The sequence below is a fragment of the Schistocerca cancellata genome, chromosome 4 (genome assembly GCF_023864275.1).
Source record: "Schistocerca cancellata isolate TAMUIC-IGC-003103 chromosome 4, iqSchCanc2.1, whole genome shotgun sequence".
Classification (NCBI taxonomy): domain Eukaryota; kingdom Metazoa; phylum Arthropoda; class Insecta; order Orthoptera; family Acrididae; genus Schistocerca; species Schistocerca cancellata.
In genome coordinates, this window is record NC_064629.1 from 680,787,957 (window position 1) to 680,813,273 (window position 25,317).

The 25,317-nt window shown below is 39.2% G+C and overlaps 1 protein-coding gene across 1 annotated transcript in view; it reads left to right on the forward strand.

The window, feature by feature from the left end:
- LOC126184379 (uncharacterized) overlaps nt 1-14,158 on the forward strand; it is a 149,116-nt gene extending 134,958 nt beyond the window's left edge. The window contains exon 9 of the mRNA XM_049926763.1: nt 12,668-14,158. Coding sequence (XP_049782720.1) covers nt 12,668-13,854 — 1,187 coding nt within the window. The 3' untranslated portion in view covers nt 13,855-14,158. The remainder of the gene's footprint in view (nt 1-12,667) is intronic.
- The last annotated feature ends 11,159 nt before the right edge of the window (nt 14,159-25,317 follow it).

Here is a 25,317-nt window from a genome sequence, read left to right on the forward strand (position 1 = left end):
TCGAAAATAGAGCATGGGAAAAATACAGTCAATTACCTCCATATTGCCCTAATTTCTCTTATCTAATGTTTGTGATCTTTATGCGAAATGTATGTTGGCGGCCGTAGGATCGTTCTACAGTCATCTTCGTATTCTGGTTCTCTAAATTTTCTCCATAGTATTCCTCATAAAGAATGTCACCTTCCCTCTATGGATTCCCGTTTGAGTTCCTGAAGCATCTCCATAGTACTTGGTGAGTAGGAGAAACAAACCTGTAAATTTCAGGTACAGTATTAGTAGTGTCCTACTTGACATAATCACGTTGCTTAAATATCGTGGTGTAACATTGCAAAGTGATGTGAAATAGAATGAGCATGTGAGGATGTGGTGGGAAGGTGAATAGTCAACTTTAGTGCATTGGGAGAATTTTAGGAAAATGTGGTTCATCTGTAAAGGAGACCGCATATATAACACAAGTGCAGCCCATTCTTGAGAAATACTTGAGTGTATGGGATCTGCACCAGGTCAGGTTAAAAGAAGACATCAAAGCAATTCAGAAGCGAGCTGCTGGATTTGTTACCAGTAGGTTTGATCAACACATAAGTAATATGGAGAAGTTTCAAGAATTCAAATGGGAATCCTTGGAGGGAAGATAGAGATCATTTTGCAAAACACTGTTGAGAAAATTTAGACAACTGGCATTTGAAGCTGACTGCAGAACATTTCTACTGCTGCCAATGTACACTGCACATAAAGACCATGAAGATAAGGTATGAGAAATTAAGGCTTATACAGAGTCATATAGAAGACAGTCATTGTTGTCTCACTCTATTTGCGAATGGAACAGGAAAGGAAATGGCTAGTGGTACAGGGTACCCTCCACCATGCGCCATACTGCGGCTTGTGGAGTATGTATGTTGATGTAGGTACTTACATGTTGATTGAACTTACCAGTAACAAAGCTAGCAGCCTGCCTGTGAATTGCTTTGATGCCCTCCTTACACTCTTGATGCCACATATGCTGAGTGGGTATGACTGCAAGTTGTGTGGTTTGCTTTCCACGGACACCTACTGCTGTTGTAGGGTACTTATCACATATTGCTGTTATGTTGTCTACATGATGGCCCGTCACCTACATCTTTCAAGTTGACATATTGTGAGTACCATAAGATGGTGAACTACTGTCTTCTGATGATCTGTGCATTCAGCACTGTTAATAATTTTACCGTTAGCACACTGGACTCGCATTCGGGAGGACGACGGTTCAATCCCGTCTCCAACCATCCTGATTTAGGTTTTCCGTGATTTCCCTAAATCGTTTCAGGCAAATGCCTGGATGGTTCCTTTGAAAGGGCACGGCCGATTTCCTTCCCACTCCTTCCCTAACCCGAGCTTGGGCTCCGTCTCTAATGACCTCGTTGTCGACGGGACGTTAAACACTAACCACCTACCAAATAATTTTACCTAATTCTTCTGAGCCATGAAATACCTACTGCATTAAGGAACAGCTGCATTGTGTAGGCAGTGTTGCAGTGTGTTGAGTCCAAAGAGGTGAGAGGTTTAGCATGGTCAGGAGCAGGACTGAGCACATCTCTGATGAGTGAATTTGCATGTGATACTATGCAGTCCATAAACATACAACTACATTTATGACTAAGATCTTGCAGGTTGGCAATCTACGATCAATACAATCGACCAATCTTCTTAATGCACTGATTAAACTGCAATAAAGCTTCCACAATGTGAGTTCGTCAACCATAGTGTTGAATCAACCATCACAAATATCATTGGGTTCTGTGTGACTGTGGTTATGGACTGGTGGTAATTTTTGCATCATTTTGTACAACTGACTATAAGAAGACAGTAATAAAACACACTTAGTGGTGGAATCAACAACTTAACTAACCTTGCATTGATATGTGAAAAGTGTAAATACATGTCCTACATTTGTTGCTGCTGCTACTGTTATTGCTATTGGAGCAGGAGAATATGTTACTGTTAATGCTTCTGTTGTGCCTGCTGATGCAGTAATGTTTGTTGAAGCTGCTGCTGCTCTTATTTCTGTTGTACGAGACAAAAATACACTCGTTGGTACATTGGTTGGTTCTTTTACTGTACTCCAGGAGGTGGTCAAGTGGATACTATAACACACAAAATATTACAGCACTTGAATATAACATAGACAAGATGACTTACTTAACTTTGTACAATCAGTTTTCACAGGCATATCATGAGTATTTATAACTGTCACTGAATATTAACATATCACTGGATACTGATAAGATACAAGTCTCTTCACTCAAAGTGTACCAGGCAATAACTTTTGTGTAGAATTTTGAATAAGTCAATGTTTGCATTGCTGGCGTAGTAGAAAGACGATGCTGTCATCTTCAACGATCGCGGACTGGGCTGAGCAGTACTGTGCTCGGCCATAAGTAAGAGAGTGAAAATGGCAGAGTATCAGAACTCTTCTGCGTGTGTCTGTGCCAGTGTTGCTCATTTTTCGATGACACTGGCAGCGAGGCTATCCTCACTTGTGGTTGTGTTGCGAAGCACCAATCTTGCTTTGGCACTTTGCTCTTCGGACGACATCACAATAGAATTTGATGTGGTGCTGCCACAGTTTGAAAAACTGTTTATCCATATTTGCACATGAATTAAGTCCTTGCCTCCATATTCTGTACCTTACATATAAACAAACACTGTTTGTAGCATACAATGCACTAAAGTGCAGTAGAGCTGTCATGATGTTCAAAACTTATACTTTCGACGAAAATGGGGCAAATATCAAACTCCGAATCTCCCACTTCAGTGAAGTGTAATAAATGCCAAAGTTGTGTATGCTGCATAAGTGAGGTCTGAGGCAGATTCAGCCACTGTGACAATAGCTAATTCTGTTGGTAGTGATGCCGGCACTTATCAATGGCCACTGAATACAAGAGGTTACTGTGCCAGCAGTCTGTCTGAGGTGCCTTTAGAATGTCCTTATCCACATTGCTGCACCAGGCTGAAAATGTGTCGGACAGTGGGAGTGCGCTTCTGGGCCTGCAAGGGATTAGTGATTGCAGTGTACACAGATCTCATCTGAGCTGCTCCCATCTGTTGCTATGCTCCTGTATGGGCTTAAAATTATGTCACTTTCACCTTAGAGTACATGGATACTGGTATTATTTTAGTCATCTGGGCTTTAAAAGTATATACATGACACTGATGTGAGATGAAATATTTCACTCCATTTGCAGAACTGGTTAAGTAATTATTGTGAATTGGTCCCTTGTTCAAAACCAGTATCTTTGTAACCTTTCTCTTGCAAAGCACATTTCCACCATCCTCTGATTATTGCCTCTGATGTAGTGTTGGATTTTATATCTACTGCGGATGGGAAATTTGACAGTGAGTCAGCTACGCCTAGGTATATGAACTTGAGGAATGGTTACACAGAATTTATGTAGACCCATTCCCATGACTTGGTGAGGGTCATCTGCGGCGTAAAAACAGAGCAAAGTGAACATAAGCAACACTTAGGAATTAATTTTTTTATATCCATTGAGAGAGGGGGATGAATGGACACCACATATTTCTGTTGTACAGTGTTACTGCTGCGAGTATTGACTCATGACTTGTAGCTTCTACCATAATTTTAGCCATGAGTAGAAATCTCTCTGTTATAAATTGTAATTCCTTGTCTAATTGGCAGCACTGGAGTACTGCCAGTTCTGAAGGCAGTGTTTTTTACTTCATTATGCCCAACTGAGGAATGCAGTTGAACTTATGAGTTTGCTTTCTTCTTTTTCACCCAAAATATCTTCATTTTCTTGATGAAGTTTCTTTCCCAGTCTTCTACCTGGATTCTGCAGGTTCCAGTTGTTGGTTTGTCTGTGAATTGATGATTTTCAGTAGTTTTGAATGTACCTAAACTGCATTCCCGTTGGATCCAATTTCCTGAATATATCTTTCAGTTTTAAACAACCAATTGTTTTTAACATTTATTGAGATGAGAATATGGAGATGCCTTTCAGACTGTATATCTGTAATTATTGAGATTTCCTTTTCATCCAAATTCTAGCTAAACAAACCAGGCTAAAAAAATTTCTTAGAAATTTTCGTTCTATGTTTTGAATTAGTGATCTGCATCCAATTAACAAGATTTTCAGAGCATATAATACTTGTGGTTTGATCATTATGTTGTTGTGATTTAGTTTTGCATACCAGGATTTATTTATTTTTTACAGGCGGTTCTATAGATTTGCTGTAATTTAGGTTCAAAGGGGGCTCTGAGCACTATGGGACTTAACAGCTATGGTCATCAGTCCCCTAGAACTTATAACTACTTAAACCTAACTAACCTAAGGACATCACACAACACCCAGTCATCATGAGGTAGAGAAAATCTCTGACCCCGCCGGGAATCGAACCCGGGAACTCGGGCACGGGAAGCGAGAACGCTACCACACGACCACGAGCTGCGGACTGTAATTTAGGGAGTCTCTCTTCATTTGCTTTACAATTTAATCCTGAAGGTTAGACAATATCCTCTAGGTGTCTGAATTTAGGTACCTCGGCTATGATATTTTACCAAAATTAGTTACTGTAGGTTATCTGTATCTACATACATACTTCGCAGATCTGTACGGTGCATGGCAGAGGATGTGTTGTACCATTACTAATTTTTTATTTATTGAGATTTTCATCTATACAAAGGTTTTCCTCCAACTTTTACTAATTATTTCCCTTTTTATTCCACTCATAAATAGAGCAAGAGAAAAACAACTGGTTATATGCCTCTGTAAGAGCCAAATTTCTCTTATCTTATGTCCATGGTCTTGTGCGAAATGTATGTTGGCAGTAGTAGGATCATTCTGCAGTTGGCTACAAATGCTGTTTCTCTTAATTTTTTCAGTAGTATTCCTTGAAAATAACATCATCCTCCCTCCATCTTGATGCATCTCCATAATATTTGTGTGTTGATCAAACCTGCTGGTAACAAATGTATCAGCCCACCTGTGCATTGTTTCAATGTCTTCTTTTAATCTGACCTCGTGGGGATCCCAGACATTGCAGCAGTTTTCAAGAATGAGTTTCACTAGAATAATATACAGTAAAACTTTGTTTATATGGTTTTCAACAGACTACAGAAAAAAACATATAAGTGTGAAAAACGTATATATGAAATATAGCACCATACTATCAAATTAATTGATAAACAAAAATGAAAAAACCAATAAATAAAAGTTACATTCTACAAAATGTTATATAGAGTTACTAGGTACCATAGTTAAAATATATATATAGAAAAATGTAAACCTCATTTCATAAAAAAAAAATCCATAATTTTTACTTGACGCGGCAATAGTGTACAGTGTACCCTCAAAACAGGATAACACTGTCATTATTTTTTCAGGAACATTGTGGTGTGTCACAAATTGTTTAATTATTTCTAACGCATTTATTGCATCGTTAAACGTCACATAGGAATCCTGAGGCTCTAGTGTATCATACTCATTGTCAGCTTCTTCCTCGTCCAGGTCCCGCAATGCACATTGAACTATCTCAGCGATAGTCATGGGTTCTTTAGTGATGATGTTTTCATCAACATTCACGTAATCCTCAAATGATGCCTGCTCTTCAAGTTGATTCCATTCTTCATCATTAGGTGAAATATCGTCAGTGATCATTTCCACCATGATCATGGACTTCATTTCCAAATCCAGCTTTTCGGAAACAGTTCCAAATGGTATCATCTGAAACTCTGTGCCATGAAGCTGCAATGTAGTGCATTGCCTATCAGAAGAAAAAAATTAATTAATAATTTCTCAAAGTGTTCTTTGGCTCTGGTAACACAACACAAAATAAATGGCAAGTAAAAATCTTACCTGTAAAATGTTTATTTTAATTTCTTCCTTTTTTCAATGTTAACACAGCTGATGGCATGCTGCATGAACATTTTGCGATAATGCAACTTGAAATTATATATTACTTCAAGGTCAAGTGGCTGGAGCTCGCGCATGCAATTCGATGGAAACAATTCCACGGTCACATTTCTCAAATAGAAACTAAGGGGAGGATGTACTGCACACCTGTCTATGAATAATAAAATCTTCCAGCCTGCTGCACCCATTTTCGCATCGACACTTCGAAGCCAGTTTCTGAAAACTTTTGTCATAAACCACGATTTCTTGTTACTAGTGCATTTTGTGGGAAACGTAACAGTGTTCTTAAAACAACGGGGCTTGGCAAATTTCCCAGTTGTAAGTGGGGGGGAGCTTCTCACTTCCAACACTGTTAGCACATAACAACACTGTTACACGTCGTTTACTTCGTTTTCCTCCATGGCAGTTCTCGCCTTTGAATGCCATTGCACTATCACCCATAACATTGTAAAAAAAGCCCGTCTCATCCTCATGTCATTTCTTTCAAACGGGTTTCCTTCTAATCTCTCACTGTCTTGGGATCAACACTTTTGCTTTCGCCACATACATTCTGACAGCTGATGCCATGTCTTACCTTAAATTTGTGCCGCCAACCAGATGAACTACTGAAATTTTCCACACCGAGCCGAATTGCAAATTCATTTGCTTTTTCACAAAGCATTGGGCCGCTAATAGGAATGCCTTCTGCTCTACGTTGCCTGAACCACTGCAACAGACAACCTTCCACATCTTCATATTTCCCACCCTGAATGTGTGTCCGCTTACTAGTAGAAATTCTGAACACATATGCACTATCTTCAATTTCCTTTGCCTTTGCTACTATAGAATTTAAAGTAGACACAGAAATTCCTAATTCCTTGGCAATATCCACTTGCTTTTGATTTCTGTTTTCCTTCACAACTTTCAAAATTCATAGCTTTTCAGCAATAGTAATGCTTTTCTTTTTTCTTCCACTCATGTTACCAGTTCTCAAAATAATTAGCAATATAGTAATATGGTACTATAGCCTATACAGTATGAGGTGTGATGTGTTTTGGGATTCCTGAGTGACATGCAACACTTCTTGTCCAGTTGTGCCCTAGTTCGGCAGAAGTTGTGTAACTTCGGGAAAACAAATGAGTGCTACACCTACTGCCAACCTTCCCTATGGCTATCACCACGGCCGTAATAGTAAGCTTCATACGTTATACTGTACTTTCCAATACTGTATAGTCTCTGTATAAGATCTGCTTTTTGTGACGACACTATTATTGCAGTTTATACTGTTGTTGCATATCTGTCAATCTATAAAACAATCTCAAGTTTGACACATTAAAAATTAAGTGTTAGTTGGAGTCAGATGCTCGCAACAAAGTGATTTTCAAGTTGGCAACCACGATGCCGTGTTAATAGATGGAGCTTAGGCCAGTACTATACTATCAAATTTTCTTTGACAATGATCTTTGGTGTGGCGCAAAAGGGGGTATTTCACTGTCATCAACTATTTCATCAAAGTTTCTTCATAATGGTCGATGACAACTTAATACTATACTCTGCAGTTCAATTTTACTTACAGCATCGGCAGTATAGTGTGCTGATGTTGGCAACACCATCTTCATATAATGCAAATGTTTTGTTATGAAATGTTCATATTACAAGTATAACTGATTTACTGAGCAGACAAGGGTACACACAAGAATCTGTCAACCATAGAGCAAGAAGAGATTTATTTATTTACTTGGTGGTGAAATGAATTCCCAGCAATGAATGGTCATTGCCAACATCAACACACTGCACCACCAATGCCGTAAGAAAAATTATACCTTGTCTGCAGTTGCGTGCACTGCAATTGCATTGTCATTGCATTTGCAAGAGAAGCAGAAGAAAAGGAAACATACTTGGGTGAAGCCGTGGACTTCACAGCGAATTGCAAAATACATACAACAAAATTTGCTACAGTAGCAGCAAGTCGAGGACATAAAGTCTCATGAAAAATCCCTTTGGGATCATAAGCTACACAGTACTTCATCTGCCTCAAATATTTCTATCAATTCTGTTGTGTATGCAACAGACTACGTAAATTTGGGAGTCACATGGATAAACATTGTGTGTCAGACAGCTGCAGCAATGCTAGTGCTCCAAGCGGTTGTTTTCTACATGCAGTAAACGTAAGACAAACGCTTCCTTTGATCAAATCTAAGGTGAGGCGCTAGATTTGATCAAAGAAAATTTGACTAATGCCTAACTTTGGCAAAGTTCCTTATTACACTATCAAATTTTATTATAGTTTAATATCGGCGTTACCAATCCACTTCCCGGCACCCCACTCTGAAACACTGCATCATAACTTGTGCACACTGGGGATATTTCACTGGGACACAAAAAAGGGGGGCGTATAAGTGAAAAACGTATAAATGAAGTTTTACTGTATGTGGTCTCTTTTACAGGCAAACCACACTTTCCTAAAACTGAAGTTGAATATTCATCTTTCCCACTGTAGTCCTTACAGGCTCATTCAATTTCATCTTGTTTTGCAATGTTAGGACACTGCTGATGATACCTTGTCTCAGATATATCTGGGAACTTATTTCGTATGCTTGTACTGTTGTTAACAGTCTACAGTGGGGAACCACATCAAATGCTTTTTGGAAATTTATGAATATGGAATCTGCCTGTTGCCCTTTACCCTTTATTTCACAGGATATCATGTGAGCTGAGTTTTGCATGAGTGATGCTTTCTAAAACTGCACTGATTTGTATAAAGAAACTTTTCTGCTTCTGCAGAAGCTTGTATGTTTAGCAGTCTGCTGACAGCTATTTTTTTAACTTCTTTCTCCCAGGTCCTGACTCATTTTTCCAATACAGTATTGAACAATACAGGGAATAATTCATTTCCTTGTCAGACTCTTGTCTTAATATAAAAAAATTCAGATACTTTGCTTAAAAATTTGACTTTTGACCTGGTATTAGTTAATGACTGGATCAGTTTTGTTGGTTTTCTATCTACTTTGATTTCTCCTAATATGTTGAGCTGTTCATCTCAGTCTGTTGTATCATATGCTTCTCTGAAGCCTACAATGCACATTTACCATTTTTCTGGTTTTGCAGATTTGTAAGATGGTTTTGAGATTGTGAATTTGTTGTCTGCAAAGGCATAGTGACTACAGCGAGGCACTGGGAGACCTTCTAACAGTAGTTGTAAATAGAAATCTGATATTTCTCTTAGAAAAGTGCTTTCTACCATCAAATTTTCATAATAGTTCATCTGCCCAAAGGATGAGATAGATGTCTATCAAAGACTGTATGTGAACAGCGATTTCAAAATTCTTAAGTTGCAGGCTGATGCAGGTGGCATAACTACCATGTTATGTTACCTATCAATTTCCTTTTTCAGATCATCTCTAGTTGCACACAACAATGGGTGTGCTCAAAAAAGTTTGGGAGTTGCTGTTGTCCTTAGTGTAAGATAAGCTGTAAATTGGGAAGCACTCTTGAGACCCAGTGGGTGAAGTAAATTAAAATTGTCCTGATTCTGAAAGCCAAAAGCTATGAAATCACCAAGAACACAAATATATGTGGTGATGTGGTGTTTGGAAAGGAAACCACAGCTGTTATTGTACAAGACACATTTTTTTAAAGCTTGCAGCAACCTGAGATGTGATCGTGGTTGGAATTAGTTGATTACTGAGTAACACAAACTCACAATTCGAGCACACTTCACAAGTGGTCGTACGCACATTGAGTGATTAGTGTTACCACTACTCCTGTACATACCTGAAATTTGTTTTCATACTGTAAAGCAACCAACCCAGAGCAAGAAACAATTTGTGTGACATCTGGGATCCAGGATAGTAGTAAGTGGAAACAGCATCCACTTGAACTTGAGAAAACTCTGTAGTTTTAGCACTTGATTTATATCTGCATGTACATAATTAATCTGCAAGTTACAATGAAGTGCCTGGTAGATAGTTCATCGAACCACATTCAAGCTGTTTCTCCACTGTTCCACTCTTGAACAGTGTGTCGGAAAAATGAGCTCTTATTGCTCTTATTTTATTATGACAATCATTTCTCCCTATGTAGGTGGGTGTCAACAAAACATTTTCGAGCTCTAAGGAGAGATTTGGTGATTGCAATTTCACGAGAAGATCCTATCACAGTGAAAAATGTCTTCGTTTATTGATTGCCAGCCCAATTCACGTATAATATCCATGGCACTCTCTCCTGTATTTCATGATAATACAAAATGAGCTGTCCTTTTTTTCAACTTTTCTGACATCCTTTGTCAATCCTATCTTATGCAGGTGACTTAAAAGTCTCAAACTGTGGGGTCAGTTTTATGGTAGTAGTGACATGAAACTTGCCCAAAGGGGGTAAGCTGGCCACTTGTGTAGAGTGATACAGTTTGAAGAAGGTGAAAATAACAGTGGCAACATTCTGAGGTGCTAAGAAAATAAAATTGAGAGAGAATACATTAGCATTTTGTTAACTGCTTTCTTGTCATGCTGACTGTCTTGTTTGTTTGTTGTACAGCTTTCAGTATGGCCACAGATCATCATGTTGAAAGCAGTGCTGTTGTGATTAGAGGCATGTCCAATAAGGAAGTGGAGGTGTGATGCTGTGACATGTGGTGCATCTCATCATTTGTGCATCAGCATGTAGTTATTTGTTCATGGACTGTACTGTATCGAAAGACTCAGATATTTGTAAAATGTTGTAAAGAGAAGGCTTGGGAAGCCATAATGCTTCTTGACAAATTTCCCTGTTTGGTATATGTTGTAGTACAATATCGTACATTTAACTGTCTGTACAGTTTTTGACACTTAAGATACACAAAATTACTCTTTCTATTTAAGCCATGAAGGTGTACACTCTTAGAATGATAAGACTGATTATGCTCTTTTTCATGCTCGTAGAAATTCTGTCATAAGACAATGACATAGATTTGACTGCAGAAGTGCTTATGTAACAAATTACAAATTTGAATGCAGTACAAGTCACCAGGGTTTATTTGGGGAGCCAGTACCATAAAAAAAGGGGGCTGGGAGTTGTATGGATTATTGACGGAGAATGCAACTAGTTTTGTGTGTGCCAATCAACTACTCAGTGTTTATGCTGTTTGGCAAGTGTTCTCCTAATTTATTTATATTCTGTTGAATTTGTTTTGTCATATATCTGGAGCACATGAAAATCCAAGTCCTCGGCATATAAGTTGGAACAGGGTCATAATTGGGTTGGGAAAACAGATGAAGGCTGTGCAGCTATTGAAAACAATACTGTGTGTTGTAGTTGATGCAGGGGTGGGTTAAGCAGGATTTGCTGCTGATAACAATTTTCTTGCTGTTCATGGTACTTGTCCAGATGTGTTGGTGGCAGCAGTAGTAGTAGTAGTTGTTGTTGTGTTTGTTTTTTCACTAAAACATCCATTTCTTCATATAACACACATAATGTAAGTGAGACCATGCTACCAGTTTTATAACTGTGGAGATAGCTATTCATTGAACAAATGTATTTATGGGTGCAGAACACAAAATTCGAATAAATGGGATGTTCAAGTATGTCGGAACACTGCCATGACGTGGGGTAATGCCAAGAGTCAGTCCACTGGTACAGCAAACTGTAAATAACGCTAGCACAATCAACCCTAAGGCTGTTTAAAAATGCATTACAGATATTTATGTGTAGTTCATCATAGAATGAAGAATTCAAGAAGCAGCAGCAGCAGTGAGCACAGCATTAACCATCCTGTGAATGTATGCAACACTTCCCCTCTTAACGTCACATGTTCATTAAGGGTGAAACCTGTATTAGAGCATTGACATGAGTGATGTGTAACAGGCTGACTTCATAGACTCTGTGGTTGTATGAATTACCACAGATACAGCAGTAAAGAGAGCGTACAAAATTTGCAAGAAGCATGAAAACATTTTGTGCTGAAAGAATAATTTCTGAATAACCATTGAAATTAAGAATTGTTTTAATATGTCAATACTTGCATAGAATTATCAATGCTATTAGTTCCCAAAATAAGCCACCACTGTACTTGTATTATGGTATGTCGTTGCAACAATGTCGTCTATGAAACATTTTATATTTCATAATATTTATTAATTTACTTGCAGTGTAAACCTTTTTATTACTAATGAAAATGAAATTTCAATGATAATATGACACAACCTACAATTGGTACTCAGTATTGCACTTATTACTGAAAATGAACATAATTGTTGTGATAGGCTTCTTTAGTTGTCTCAACACTTAGCTGTCTTCCTATTTCAGTTGCAGTCACTGAGGGCTCCACCGAACTATATGGTTTGAAACGCATTTTTGCCCCTTCGCAGTGTTTATGAGAAACTAGTGGGTAGTTCTCTTGGTAGGAAATGTCAAAACAGGCATTTGTTGAGTTTTTACACCATTACTCAATTATTTTGTTACATATTGCCACTTGGGTATACTACAGCTGTTAACAATTCCAATGTTCTCATTATACATTTACTAACTGTCATCAGAGTGTATATGTTACACTATATATTCATAACAGGTGCTAGCAATGGTAAGAGAATTTGAGTGCGTTTAGCTATTACTTTTCCACAACTGAACAATGAATTTGATTTACTAGATAAAAACAGTACTTGTTGTGACGGAATGTATCATGTGATTTTGGGTGCTTAATTTTTTAAGTAACCAATTAGATATTTACTATTATGATATATTCTGTATGTGATGTTCATCATTTTGTTGCTGTACTATATTTACTTTTTTCCCTCTTTTCTTTACAGCATGGCATGTGCGTTTAAAACAGTACTATCCCAGTGCGACAAGCCGTAAAGGTAAAAATTCTAGAGTGGGTGGAGATCAACATCATTGCAAAGACAAGAACATGGAAAAAACATCCTGTGAATCTCAAAAACAAGATTCGAAGAGAGATTACACTAGAAGTGAGAGGCACAGAAAAGAGAGGCACCAGAGTAAAGTAGATGAACAACACTCAGAAATAGGTGAAAGTGATAAACACAAGAAGCATTTGAGAGAATATCATCAAAGAAAACAAAAGAGGCATGAATCAGATGAAGATGGTATCAGGGAAAAGAAAAGAGCAAAACTATCTGAGGACAAGTGTAAGTCAGACGACACACATTTAGAGACAAAGCTTGACTCCGTCTCTGTAGATAAAAAAGAAAAAAGTGATACAGAAGATCCTGAAGAAAAGCACCTTACAACTAAAGTTATACAAGAATCTTGCAAGAGGATAGCAGCTGTTGATCAACAGTTTGATTTCAAGCTTGATTATTACAAGAAATCTGATAACAAGAGAAGACCAGAATACACCGAGAAGGAAAATAAAGAAAAGCTCAGAGATAAAGATAAAGATCAGAAGAGGCATGACAAAAGAGTGAAGTTAAGTAGTGAGGAATACAAAACAAAGAAACAACACTCTAGTGATAATGTAGGTGAGAGGCATAGGAGGGAACATAGACATAATCAGAGCCATGAAAAAGCGTGTGAAAAAACAACTAATAACACCGAATTGAATACTAGTTGCAGTAAAGTTACTCGCTCCTCACAGCATAAAAAAGAAGTTGTATCAGAAGATAACCCAGATACATCAAGTAGCACCAAACTCGATAGTAGTGTTACTGCTGAGATCTCTGTACATTGTAGTCCTGATTTAGAACATTCTTCAGACAGAATTGTAAATACGCCAAAGAAGAGTTGTCCAGTAAATGAAGTTAATTCCAAGAGTGTGTTACAGACAAGTGTTCAAAAAGGTGGTACTGAGAATTTGCAGTGTACAGAAACTGGAGTGAGAAGTGATAGTGGTGATAACCAAAAATCGTGTCCTGCTAAAAGGGAGTCTAGGTCAAAAAGTGTATCAAGGACAAATGTAAACATCTTGGACCAAATTATGGCCAGTATGAACTCAAATAGTGCACCAAGGCTTAAAGAAGACAGTGACATAGTTTAAAAGTTAGTAAAATCCATATGTGCACCAGTTAGTGAATTTTCACTGACAAGTATAACTGCCTTCTTAGTTCACAATTTACAAAAAATGTAAGTACTTTTACCTTGAGAGGATTTTAATATACATCTCTCTCTCTCTCTCTCTCTCTCTCTCTCTCTCTCTCTCTCTGTGTGTGTGTGTGTGTGTGTGTGTGTGTGTGTGTGTGTGAATATTATGCATAGCATGTCATATAATATAGTGTGTAAATGTATTTTCAAGCTTTATTGCATGAGAAACTTCCAGTTAATTATCTTGTAGGAGCACAATTTGAACTTAATTTCAGATCTCCAAGCTGTCTTTATGAGAAATCATGTGATTGTAATAGTAATGGGTAGATATAGTGATTATGAAAGGCAACTCAGTGTTTACGAGGAACAAATATTTACCCCAAGTGTCAACAATCAATTAAAATTTAATAAAAGTTTTAAATTATTCCTGGTGCGTTGAAATTTTGCTTTGAATTACACTCATAGGTTCCACTTACCTTTCATGTAGATCAGGGCTGGCCAAAAACTCTGCTTGCATGTAGTGCTCATTTGCATGTGTGCCAATCTCTCTTGCCTGCGTGCACAATTCTCCCTCTACCATATCATGCTGTCAGAGAGGGAAGAGATGGAAACAGATTAGAGGGAAGGGGGGGAGGATTAACTGTAAAAGCACTGTATGCAGCTTTGTTTCATATTTCTCAACAATGTAAATCACAAACAAAACAAATTTTTAATACTATTTAACTTATTTTTGGCATGCTTGAAAGACATAATAAAATTTTAGTCTGGTACAAACTGTCAGCAAATTTATATCCGTCACAAACTGGCAGCATACAGACGTATGTAGACAGTTTCACAAATTTTTGTCACTCGGGTTTCCATGCAAGCTTGATATATTTAGTTTTATAATCGAAAAAAGGCTTTCACACACACTTGTGTTGATTGAAACATTGGTAACAGGTTTTCACACTCATTATGGAGATGTACACCTTTCCTGAAGAAAACAACGTAGAACTCCAGGACATTTTTAAAGTTGAAGAATTTGTCTCTTAAATGCAAATTCACCAGTTTCATCTGCAAACGCACATGGCCACCTCTACTGAAATGGCAAATGGAAATGGTCTCAAAAACAGATGTAAGGTATACCACTTTTGAAATGTTTAGTTACCCATTTTCCTATTTAGCTCAAAAATGAAATACTCCCAATTTTAAAAGTATCAAATGTGACAAAAAACTGGTGGAAGTTGTATCTTTCAGGTTTTCCAATAGTTTTGAGTTGTTTTTCACTCTTAACTATATGCAGAAAGTCATGCATGACATGAATGCTTTCTGTTGTACCATGTATTAAGTTTTTTCCTTGTTCCATTCTCAAATGGTGTATGGAAAGAATGAGCATTGGTAGATTAGTTTTCCATAACTGTGTTGTAATAAAGGATATGTAAACTGATGAAACAGAACATTGTGACCATTTGGTTAATGACATGTTGATCCACCTCTCGAAAGCAGTGATTTTTGTGTAGCATGGGTTTGCTCTATACACAGGTCATGTAATAAATTACGGGCAGTGGTTTGTGGGCATAGCTGGTGCCTGATAGTCTTTCTGATATGTTCCATGTAGTTAAAATCAGCTGAATTCTGTGGCAGAGGTTACAATGTGAGTTCACTGTAATGCTCCTCAAACCACTGCAACATAATACTGGATTTGTGATTCAGTCAGTTATCCGTCTGGAATGCCATCAGTTTTGTATCCTTAGTTGTAACTGCACCCACGTGAGTGATTGGTGTGTGATGATTCCCACATTGTGTTTAAGTACTCTTTTATTACAACAAAATTAACTGCCACAGCAAACATAATAACAACTGAAATGATCATCCTTGATCATATGATTTAACAGAATTGAAGTCTGTAGGGATGTCAGTCCAATGACTACAGTTGTACAAGCACACAGTCAATGTTTCCCAGTAGCACTACTGCTACAGTGGCTGGGTGTCCTGGGAAGGCAAGGATTGGAGGAAGCAGGAGGCTCTGATGAAGATTGCTGGCTGATTGATGTGGAGTATCATCCCAGGAGGTCATGGTGTGGTGTAGACTCAGTGGGAAACTTCAACAGATGGGCTGCAGGATGTGCTTGGGCTGGAGGTGAATGAAGAGCTGCCATCTTTAGTTTGAGCCGCCACTTAAACACACAGTAGGTGGAGTGATATCCACAGGTGCTTGGCAGACATGTGACATGTGGATGTAAACTAGTTCCCTCGAATGCAGTGCTGCTGTTGATGCTGTGCGCACTGCCTGTGAGCAGTGATGATACCACTGGTGGCACCTTTTATGGATCAGTGTGCAAACAGTGAGTACATGTGATGTACTAGAGAGGTGCATAAACAGTCTCCAAAGGAAAAAAAGAAAAATGTCTGTGGTTGAACACAGGCATTGTGCCAGAACAGGAGTAGCTGACCAATGGGCAGATACTAGATCTTTATTCTCCCTTAAGGAAAATTTGGCAGAGCCACCTTGACATTAACCAAAAGTTCCTGCAAACCGTCCTTTGGGCCAGAGATGGCGGGGCGTACTAAAGGAGGAGGTTGCAGTGCTTGTGGGCATTTGCCAGAAGAGGTGCCTCCCCTGGGTCAATGCAGAGGATATCCAAGGGCAAGGGGAGCTCTTGGTGGTTGTGAACCTGTCCTCCCAGACCAGGGACCGAGGTTGTGAGGTGGTGTCCACAGTCTGGGCCTGGCTGCAAAAAAAGGAGGTGTAATGCTAGTCTGAAATAAAAAAAAAATAATGCAGCAGAATTCTAGCACTAGAGGTACAGATATATGTGGCAGGCTGGTGGAGCAATCCTGGAAGGAGCAATCACAAGGTTAGAGAGGAGCAGCCAGTGACCAGTGGAAGCAAACCTGGTGACTGATGGAGCCAATCTGTGAGATGCACGTACACTGCCAAATACAGATGAGGAAATCCATGGAACCAGTCAGTGGAGCAAAGACATTGGCAGGTACCATCGGGAGTAGGAGACAGTGCTAGACCAATGTGGACAATGAGAAGCAAAGATACCAGTGGCGTACTTGGTGCCAATGGGGTGCCAGCAGCATTGGGGGGACAGGCCTTGATCAGTGCAGCTGATGGTGTGATGGCTGACAAGGCACTGGCACAGGGAGAAAAGGCATGACCAATTCGACCACCCTTGCAATAGTGTGGCCGTTGACAGTGCACCACACCAGTGGCACTGGGAAAGTGAGCCCGACCAGTTCAGCAGATGGTGTGAAGGTACAATGGAAATGGGGTGCTATTTCCTCTGGGAGACAGACCTGGACCAGTGAGACTGCTGACACTAGGTGCAATGCAACAGTGTGGTGTTAGCAGGTGCCAGTGGCACTGGGAAGCAGAGCTCGGCCAATGCGGCTGCTGCAAACATGACAGTGTGATGGACAGCTTGAAGTTGTTGGAATGCTGATGGCATTGGAAGGCAGAACTCAGCCAGTGTTGCTGCCAGAAACACACCAATGCGACAGTCACAGTGTCATGGTGCAGTGATCACCAGAAATGAAATGTGTGAAAACAGCAGAAAAAGTGGAAAGGATGTGTCCTGAGGGTGGAGATGGAGTCGAGTTGTAGGAGTGCCATGGGCGCAGAAACAAGGACAACCAAAAAGGCCCAGAAACATTAAAATAATGGCACAGAATTATGAAGGACACTGAGCAGTATTTCATACTTTGGAGCCTGGGAGCGGAAAAGGCAAGTAGAGAAAAAAACTTGAGGAATGTGAAAAAGGCCACAAAAGAAACTGACACAGGGGCATGAGAGAGAAATGGAAAAGATGACATGCGTATGGATACAAGAAGGATCTACACTGCAGGAACAAAGCAACAAAAGTGGCTTGCACGAGGGCACAAGAAAGATCCACACTGTGGGAAGGAGAAATGATGAAGCACCAATGGAGTCAAGAAAAAGCATGTGTCATAAGTTAACCAGAAGGAGAGACACTAAGTGTTCCAATGTGTTTGCTAGGATGGCCAACCAGGGCTGCAACTTCTTGAAGTGGTTGGGGGAGCATCGAGTTCAGCCATGGGGCAGCGACCAGGCTGGACACAGCGGGAGCCAGGTCCAATTGCTGAGAAGCCAGGTGACAGTGCTGGGAAATGCTGCTTTTACCCTCATCACCAACTTTTGTCCTTAGATGTAACTGCACGCACATGAGAGATTGACGAGTGATGATTCCCAGGTTGCCTTTAAGTACACTTTTATTACAGCATCACAACAAATCCAAGTTCAACATCAAATGGAATAACAGCTGAAATGATCATCCTTGATCATATGAGGAACAAAATCGAAGTCTGTAGTTATGTCGGTTGAGTGATCACACTTGCTCAAGTACACAGTCAAATGTTTCACAGTAGCACTAATGGTACATTGGCACAGTGTCGTAGGAAGCTAAGGGTTGGAGGAAGCAGGAATGAAGATTTCTGGCCACTTGATGTGGAGTGTCACCCCTGGTGGTTGCAGTGCCACATAGACTCAGCGAGAAGCTCCAACAGAGGGGCCACAGGATAATACTGGTGCTTGGCCTAGAAGTGAATGAAGAGCTGCATGCTGGAGATTGAGCAGCCACTTAAATACACAGCAGCCTGAGAAATATCTGTGGGCACTTGATGGACACATGACCCATGGATGCAAGCAAGTTCCGTTGAATGCAGGGCCACCATTGCTGTTGTGCATGCTGCCAATGAGTGATGATGGTGTCCCTGGTAGTGCCTGTTATGTATCAGTGTCTAAACAGTGTCTGTCAACAGTACAAGTTCCAAACATGCAATATACTTGCAAGGCAAATAAAAAGTCACTGAAGGAGGCATTAAGCGTGAAGGGTCACAGGTGTTGTGCAATAATGTTCATATAATTCACAGCTGTTGTGGTGTCTTCGATTACTGCTACAGATACCATGGAAGCCCAGGTGAATGCTCCTGCATCTTAATTCTGCCCTGACCAATCTACATGATGAATGTTTTGAGCAGCCATTCACCACAATAATCGTGTATCTGGACAGGATCGTCCACCTGGTGCAACAAGAACTGTGATTCATCTGATGAGGCAACACATTTCCATTAATCCATGGTCTAATCCTGATGATCTTCTGCCCACTGCAATTGTAAGTAACCATGTCAGTGGGTCATCATTCGAATATAATGGGGTCATCTGCTGTAGAGCTCTATGTTCAACATTGTGTGCTGAATGGTGTGCCCTGAAACACTGTTGATTGCTGTAGCATTCTACTCTTTCATCAGATCTGCCACAGCTTGCTATCAAACCTGCTTTACAGAATTGGCAAGCCCCTGACCTCCAAATTCTGTGATGAGGTGTGGTTATCGCAGGGTTGGCCATGGCGTGCAAACTTCACACTTGCACAATTTGCTGCTCACGTGTAGGACAGAGCTTGGCTGGTCTCGGTATGTCTTGGCCTTGTTGGTCCCTCTTGGTACAGTGCTACATTTCATTTAACAGTGCAGTGCATCACTTTCTTCTAGCATTTGGTGTGTGGCTGGCACAACGTTCTTGAGTTCTGGGTACTGCAAATTTGCTATGAAATCGCATTAAAACATCATGCAGGAAGAATTTAAAGACTTAGTTGATAATTATCAACAGATGATTTTTTACAGAATTCAGTTTTCTATACATCGAGAAGCACTTTGTGTTAAATATGCAGATGCGGAACACATGATGGAATTACTGGTGTGAATAGTAAATCTTCTGAAGGTATGCACTTTATTACATTGTCAGTTTCAACAGTTTTTGATGACATTGAACAAAGAGTGTGAGGAAGTTGTGTACTACTGCGAAGTGCATTGTTTAAGTGAAAGAAGCCGCGCGGTCTGAGGCACATTGTTACGGTCCACACTGCTCCCTCCGTCTGAGGTTTGAGTCCTCCCTCGGGCATGGGTGTGTGTGTGTGTTGTCCTTAGCATAAGTTAGTTTAAGTTAGATTAAGTAGTGTATAAGCGTAGGGACCAATGACCTCAGCAGTTTGGTCCCATAAGATCTTACCACAAATTTCCAAATTTAAGTGAAAGAACATGCTGGTAATGAGTTTTTAAGATATGCTGTTGTTAAATTTATGAAGGAAACAGCAAAGCAAGAACAAAAATTAAAAGATCGAGAATAGATTGCAGACCCCACATTTTAAGTAAAGTTGACTGCAGACTGCCCTCAGTAAGACATTGCAAGGTGAGAACCAAAATCCTTCTGATTTTGTGATGAAAGTGAATCAATTTAAAAAGAAAATTGATTGTGGAAGAGACAACTTTTATAAGGAGCACTGTCTGTTTCCCTAAGCTCACTGATGTTAAAGAAACTGTGAATTCTGAACAATCCATTATGGCACTGAAAGAATTACAGAAATAAAACATTTGAGGATGCTGCCATTTTTACACCTGCTTTTGAGCTGTTGTTGAGACCAGTTGCGATTTTAGTTAAACATGTCTCTGCACATCTCCAGATGTAATTCCTGTTTAAAAGACAAATTCTTTTATGTTCAAAGTGTGCAGGAGTACTACATTGTTTTCCTGGGGATGAGTCACCACGTATTCATAATGAGGTTACAAACATGATATAAATGTTTTGATCAATATATATGCGTGAAAGGCATTATTTAATTACGGAACTAAGTAAGTCACAATTACATGGCAACCTGAGTGAGGAAAATCTGTGAAACTGCCTGTGTCTGTATGTATGCTGAAAATTTGTGCCAAATATGAATTTTGTAATTTTGTTGTCTTTAGTGTGAGATATAAATTTTATTATGTCTTTATAGTGTGAAAAAAATAATTAAATAACACTAAAAATTTATTTTGTTGGTGATGTACGTTGTCAAGAAATATGAAACAACACTGCATGTGATGCGTTTCCAGCCCCAGCCCCCCCCCCTCCCCCCTTCCCCCCCTCCCCCTGCCGTCTCCTCTTCCTGCTCAGACAATGTGGCACCATATAGTGGGAAGTTTGGAATCAAATGAGAGAGATTTGCACGTGTGCATGAGTACTGCATGTGAGTTGAGTTTTTGGCCATTCCTGGCATATGGTTTCACCATCCTTCAACCACTTTTATAGATGCTCATGACAGTAGCGTGTGAACAGCTTACTAGGTTTGCTATTTTTTGTCAAAGTCTCTCATGTCATTGGATGTCTCCATTTTCAACCATTATCATTGCTTGAATGATTCTCCATTCATCTGTGCTGTACTTATTTCATGAGCCTGCAATGCCCCCAGGCAGCAGTGGCCATAATGTTTTAGCTCATCATTGTATATGTATTGCAACCAGACACAATGTTGAAGATTATTTATTGTATGACATTAAATTATTACTGATGTGGTTCGAGTCACTAGCGCTCATTATCAGACATCAAGGCCTAAATCACTTAAACATTATTTGTGCCACTTACGCTACTAGCTGCAGTAGGCATATTCTCTGAAGCTAATGAAGACCGTGGCATCTCAAGAATTAGTGGCAGTCTAGTTAAAAGTGTTATCAGGTTAAATCATGTTTGAGCAATTTGTCTGTCTTGATGCATGATGATAAGCACTGGGGTCTCAAAATTTAATAAATTAATATCATAAGATTAATAATCTTTAACATTTGTGACTTATTGTGGTACATCAATATATCCTTCGTGGAAAGAATGATTTGTTTTATATATATACTCTTTGTCAAACTCTTTACCTCCACAAAGCACGTCTGCATTCATAAGCATGAAATTCAGTACAAATCCGCAAAACACTGAATGGCCGTGCAAAATAACTTGTACACTGTTCTTAGTATTAATCTGAATGTTATTGACAGCTTAATACACTGTCAGGTGCGAACGGCTTCTCCTCCTATAATAATGTGGCATTCTTTAAGTCTGTTGATACAGCTGAAAATGCGGCTGCTCGACGACTGACGCCGTCTTAAGAGCTCTAGCTGCATTAAGCGGCTACTTTAATGTATGATACATATACATAGTATATTATTATATTGAAGATATATATCATAATATGCTGTAGCAGGAACATACATACGAGGGCAATCCCACAAGTTAGGTCTTTTTTTTATAAGTACGTAGACCTGTTTATTTGTACAATGGTTTACATCAGTTTACAGCTTGAACATTTAGCTATTTTTCAACATAATCACCATTTCTGTTGATGCATTTTTGTAGACGCTGTGGCAGTTTTTGTACGCCCATGTCATACCAGCTTGCCGCCGTGCTGTTCAGAAAGTTATGAACCTCTTTTTTCACCTCGTCATCAGAGCTGAATCACTTTCCGGCCAAATGTTCTTTTAACCTAGGAAACAGGCAATAGTTCCTGGGCGCCAAGTCAGGACTATAGGGTGGGTGGGTATGTGTGGGTGAGTGTTGTCATGGAGAATGTGTACGCCTTTGCTCAACATTCCTCTTCTCCAGTTCTGAATTGCCCATTTGAGTTTTTTCAGAGTCTCACAGTACCTGTCAGCATTAATTGTGATCCTAGCGATTCAGCTCTGATGACGAGGTGAAAGAAGAGGTTCATAACTTTCTGAACAGCATGGCAGCGAGATGGTATTGCATTGGGCATACAAAAACTGCCACAGTGTCTACAAAAAAGCATCGACAGAAATTGTGATTATGTTAAAAAATAGATAAATGTTCAAGCTGTAAACTGATGTAAACCATTGTAGAAACAAACAGGTCTACGGACTTATAAAAAAAAATAGGAGACCACTTTTATGATTACCCTCGTATATGCAATCAAAGATGGGGGTTGGCGTCAGTGTTTGTTGGTGATTCAGTAACAGGGATGTTTGGGATGGGTCCTTAACCACGACCCACTGGGGTTCTTTTTTTGCTATTTAATATAGTTTTTTTATTTGATAGAGATACGGATGAAGGACAGGTAACAGGAATGGAAATTTGTTCTAATTTCTATAATAATGTGTGACATCTCCAACAACTTTAATCTTGCTACAGTTAAGAGCTCCTTTAACCCATACAGATACAGTCTCTGACTCATTTATTTTGCGATGATTCCTCGTCCTAAGAACCAAAAGCATTGTGGACAAATAATAAGATGTACCTATACCCGTGTCTACAGTATATCCTTTACAAATGTCTGCTTGTGTCTGTGTATGTGTGGATGGATATGTGTGTGTGTGCGAGTGTATACCTGTCCTTTTTTCCCCCTAAGGTAAGTCTTTCCACTCCTGGGATTGGAATGACTCCTTACCCTCTCCCTTAAAACCCATATCCTTTTGTCTTTCCTTCTCCTTCCCTCTTTCCTGACGAGGCAACCGTTGGTTGCGAAAGCTAGAATTTTGTGTGTATGTTTGTTTGTGTTTGTTTGTGTGTCTATCGACCTGCCAGCGCTTTTGTTTGGTAAGTCTCATCATCTTTCTTTTTAAATATATTTTTCCCACGTGGAATGTTTCCCTCATATATATATATATATATATATATATATATATATATATATATATATATACACTATGTGAATGTATCATATATTAAAGTAACTGCTTAAAGAGGCTGGAGCATGACAATCGCAGGCCTTAGATTTACTAGGCCTGCACCGCGCAAAAATTCAGTGACCGGAAGTGATGAGGCCAGGAGTGCAGAAGTTGCAGTTAGATAAGTAACGTTTCTCCTAAGACGGCATCAGTCGTCGAGCAGCCGTACTTGCAGCAGTGCTTCCATAAAACGGCACATTTCATGTGGAAGTTTTAGAAAACTTTCTTGATGTTTGTAGATTTGCTCATCAAGATTGCTTTGTGAGCACTTACCTTACCTCTTCTAATACCAATAATGCGGAGATGTGCATTATTCGAAGATCATTCGCACTAATTTATTCGTGGATAAAGGGATTGTTCTTCTCTGTTTACACAAATACTTATTTGTTATTTACTATTCATTGCTTAAATAACAAGCAACATAGAATACCATTGCTATTTCTTTGTTAATTTCTTGAATTGAATTCTATAACTAATGTTTGTACCTTTGGCTCAGTGCAGTGTCTGTTCGATAAAATGCTTTGGCTGATACTTCAGCATCTTGTACAGCTATCAGTATTTGGACTTGGTTGAGGGTCACCTTAAAAACACCTCTGGTTTAAGGCTTTCACTCAACTCAGAACCAGGAGGTCATGTTCATTTCTGAGGACAATGCTGCATGTTCTGATGTTTGTTGAAATTCTGTGAGCAAGAATGGACCTCTCATCACTCTCTACCAGTCGCTAAATGATGTATGACTATAGAGCTCAGACAACAGGTATTGTTTGTTACAATGTGGGCCACAGTCTGCAGCTGGTTGAATCATTTTCTCTCAGTAGCTGCTGGAACAGCCTTCTCTGCATGTTGAATTAAAGCCCCACTCATGCACACTGAGTGCCCGAGCTTATCCTTCTTAGGCCTAGGTACCATTTCTCTAAGAGGTACCATGTTTAAGTTTTGCTAATATCCCTTGGTCACTTGCACCAAGGGTGTTGTGGTATGATATATGTTATTTTGCTGCTTGTTGTTTCCTCCTCTGCTGGATCTTGTCTTCTAAAGTCAGCAGTCAGTAAACATCTCCCTCTTGAATTTCCTGCACCATAAATACTTTTTAATTATTTTTTTTAATTTTGTGGGATAGTATGTTGTTCTCATCTACATTAATTATCAGCCATCCATTACCTAGATAAGAGCCTGTTTGTAGCCACCTTTAACATGGAAAACAGACACTACCTATTTATTAGTTTGGTTCCACTCCAGATGTTCTGCTTCTCCAGGACCATCCATGTGTGGGAGACATTCTGCTGCTTGCCACCTGGAAAGGTGCAATATTGATGACTACCAACCCCATTTTGGTCAAAATTTTCCATGCATTTCATTTGGCTTTGATGTGTGTAGAATATGTAGATCCCTCTTCTCTTTGTTGTTTCGCAGTATGTAATTTCAGTTTGCAGTTTTGTTGGCACCAGACTATTTAAATAACTTTTCTCCCTTTCTTCATCTCTATTCCCTCTATTTCTCCTGTTTTGAGGCTAGCAGTCCATTCTGTTGCATACAATGCTTGGAATTCTGTTACTACCATATACAGTCAGTTTATGACATTTTTAAATTGTAGATATCCATGGAGTATTTGAAATAATTAATGTCTTGATTTAGTCGTCTGGTTTCAATGATGTCTGCAGACTACTTTTTTTTCTTTTTACTTTTTGACAACTAGGTTTTAGCAGTTGCAATACATATAAAATGTTGGTAATTTATTATGTTTTGGATGCTTAAATTTGTAGACCAGTTTTCTTCACAATTTCTATGGCAGTATTCATTTGAATACTGGTTGAACTTTGCCTTAGTGCTAAGTTGTCTGATAAAGCAAGACTGTTTTGATTAACATGTTTTAGTGTTTTTGGAGATAATTTAGCTTTTTTGGTGTGACAGATAACTTGTTTGATTTTATCAG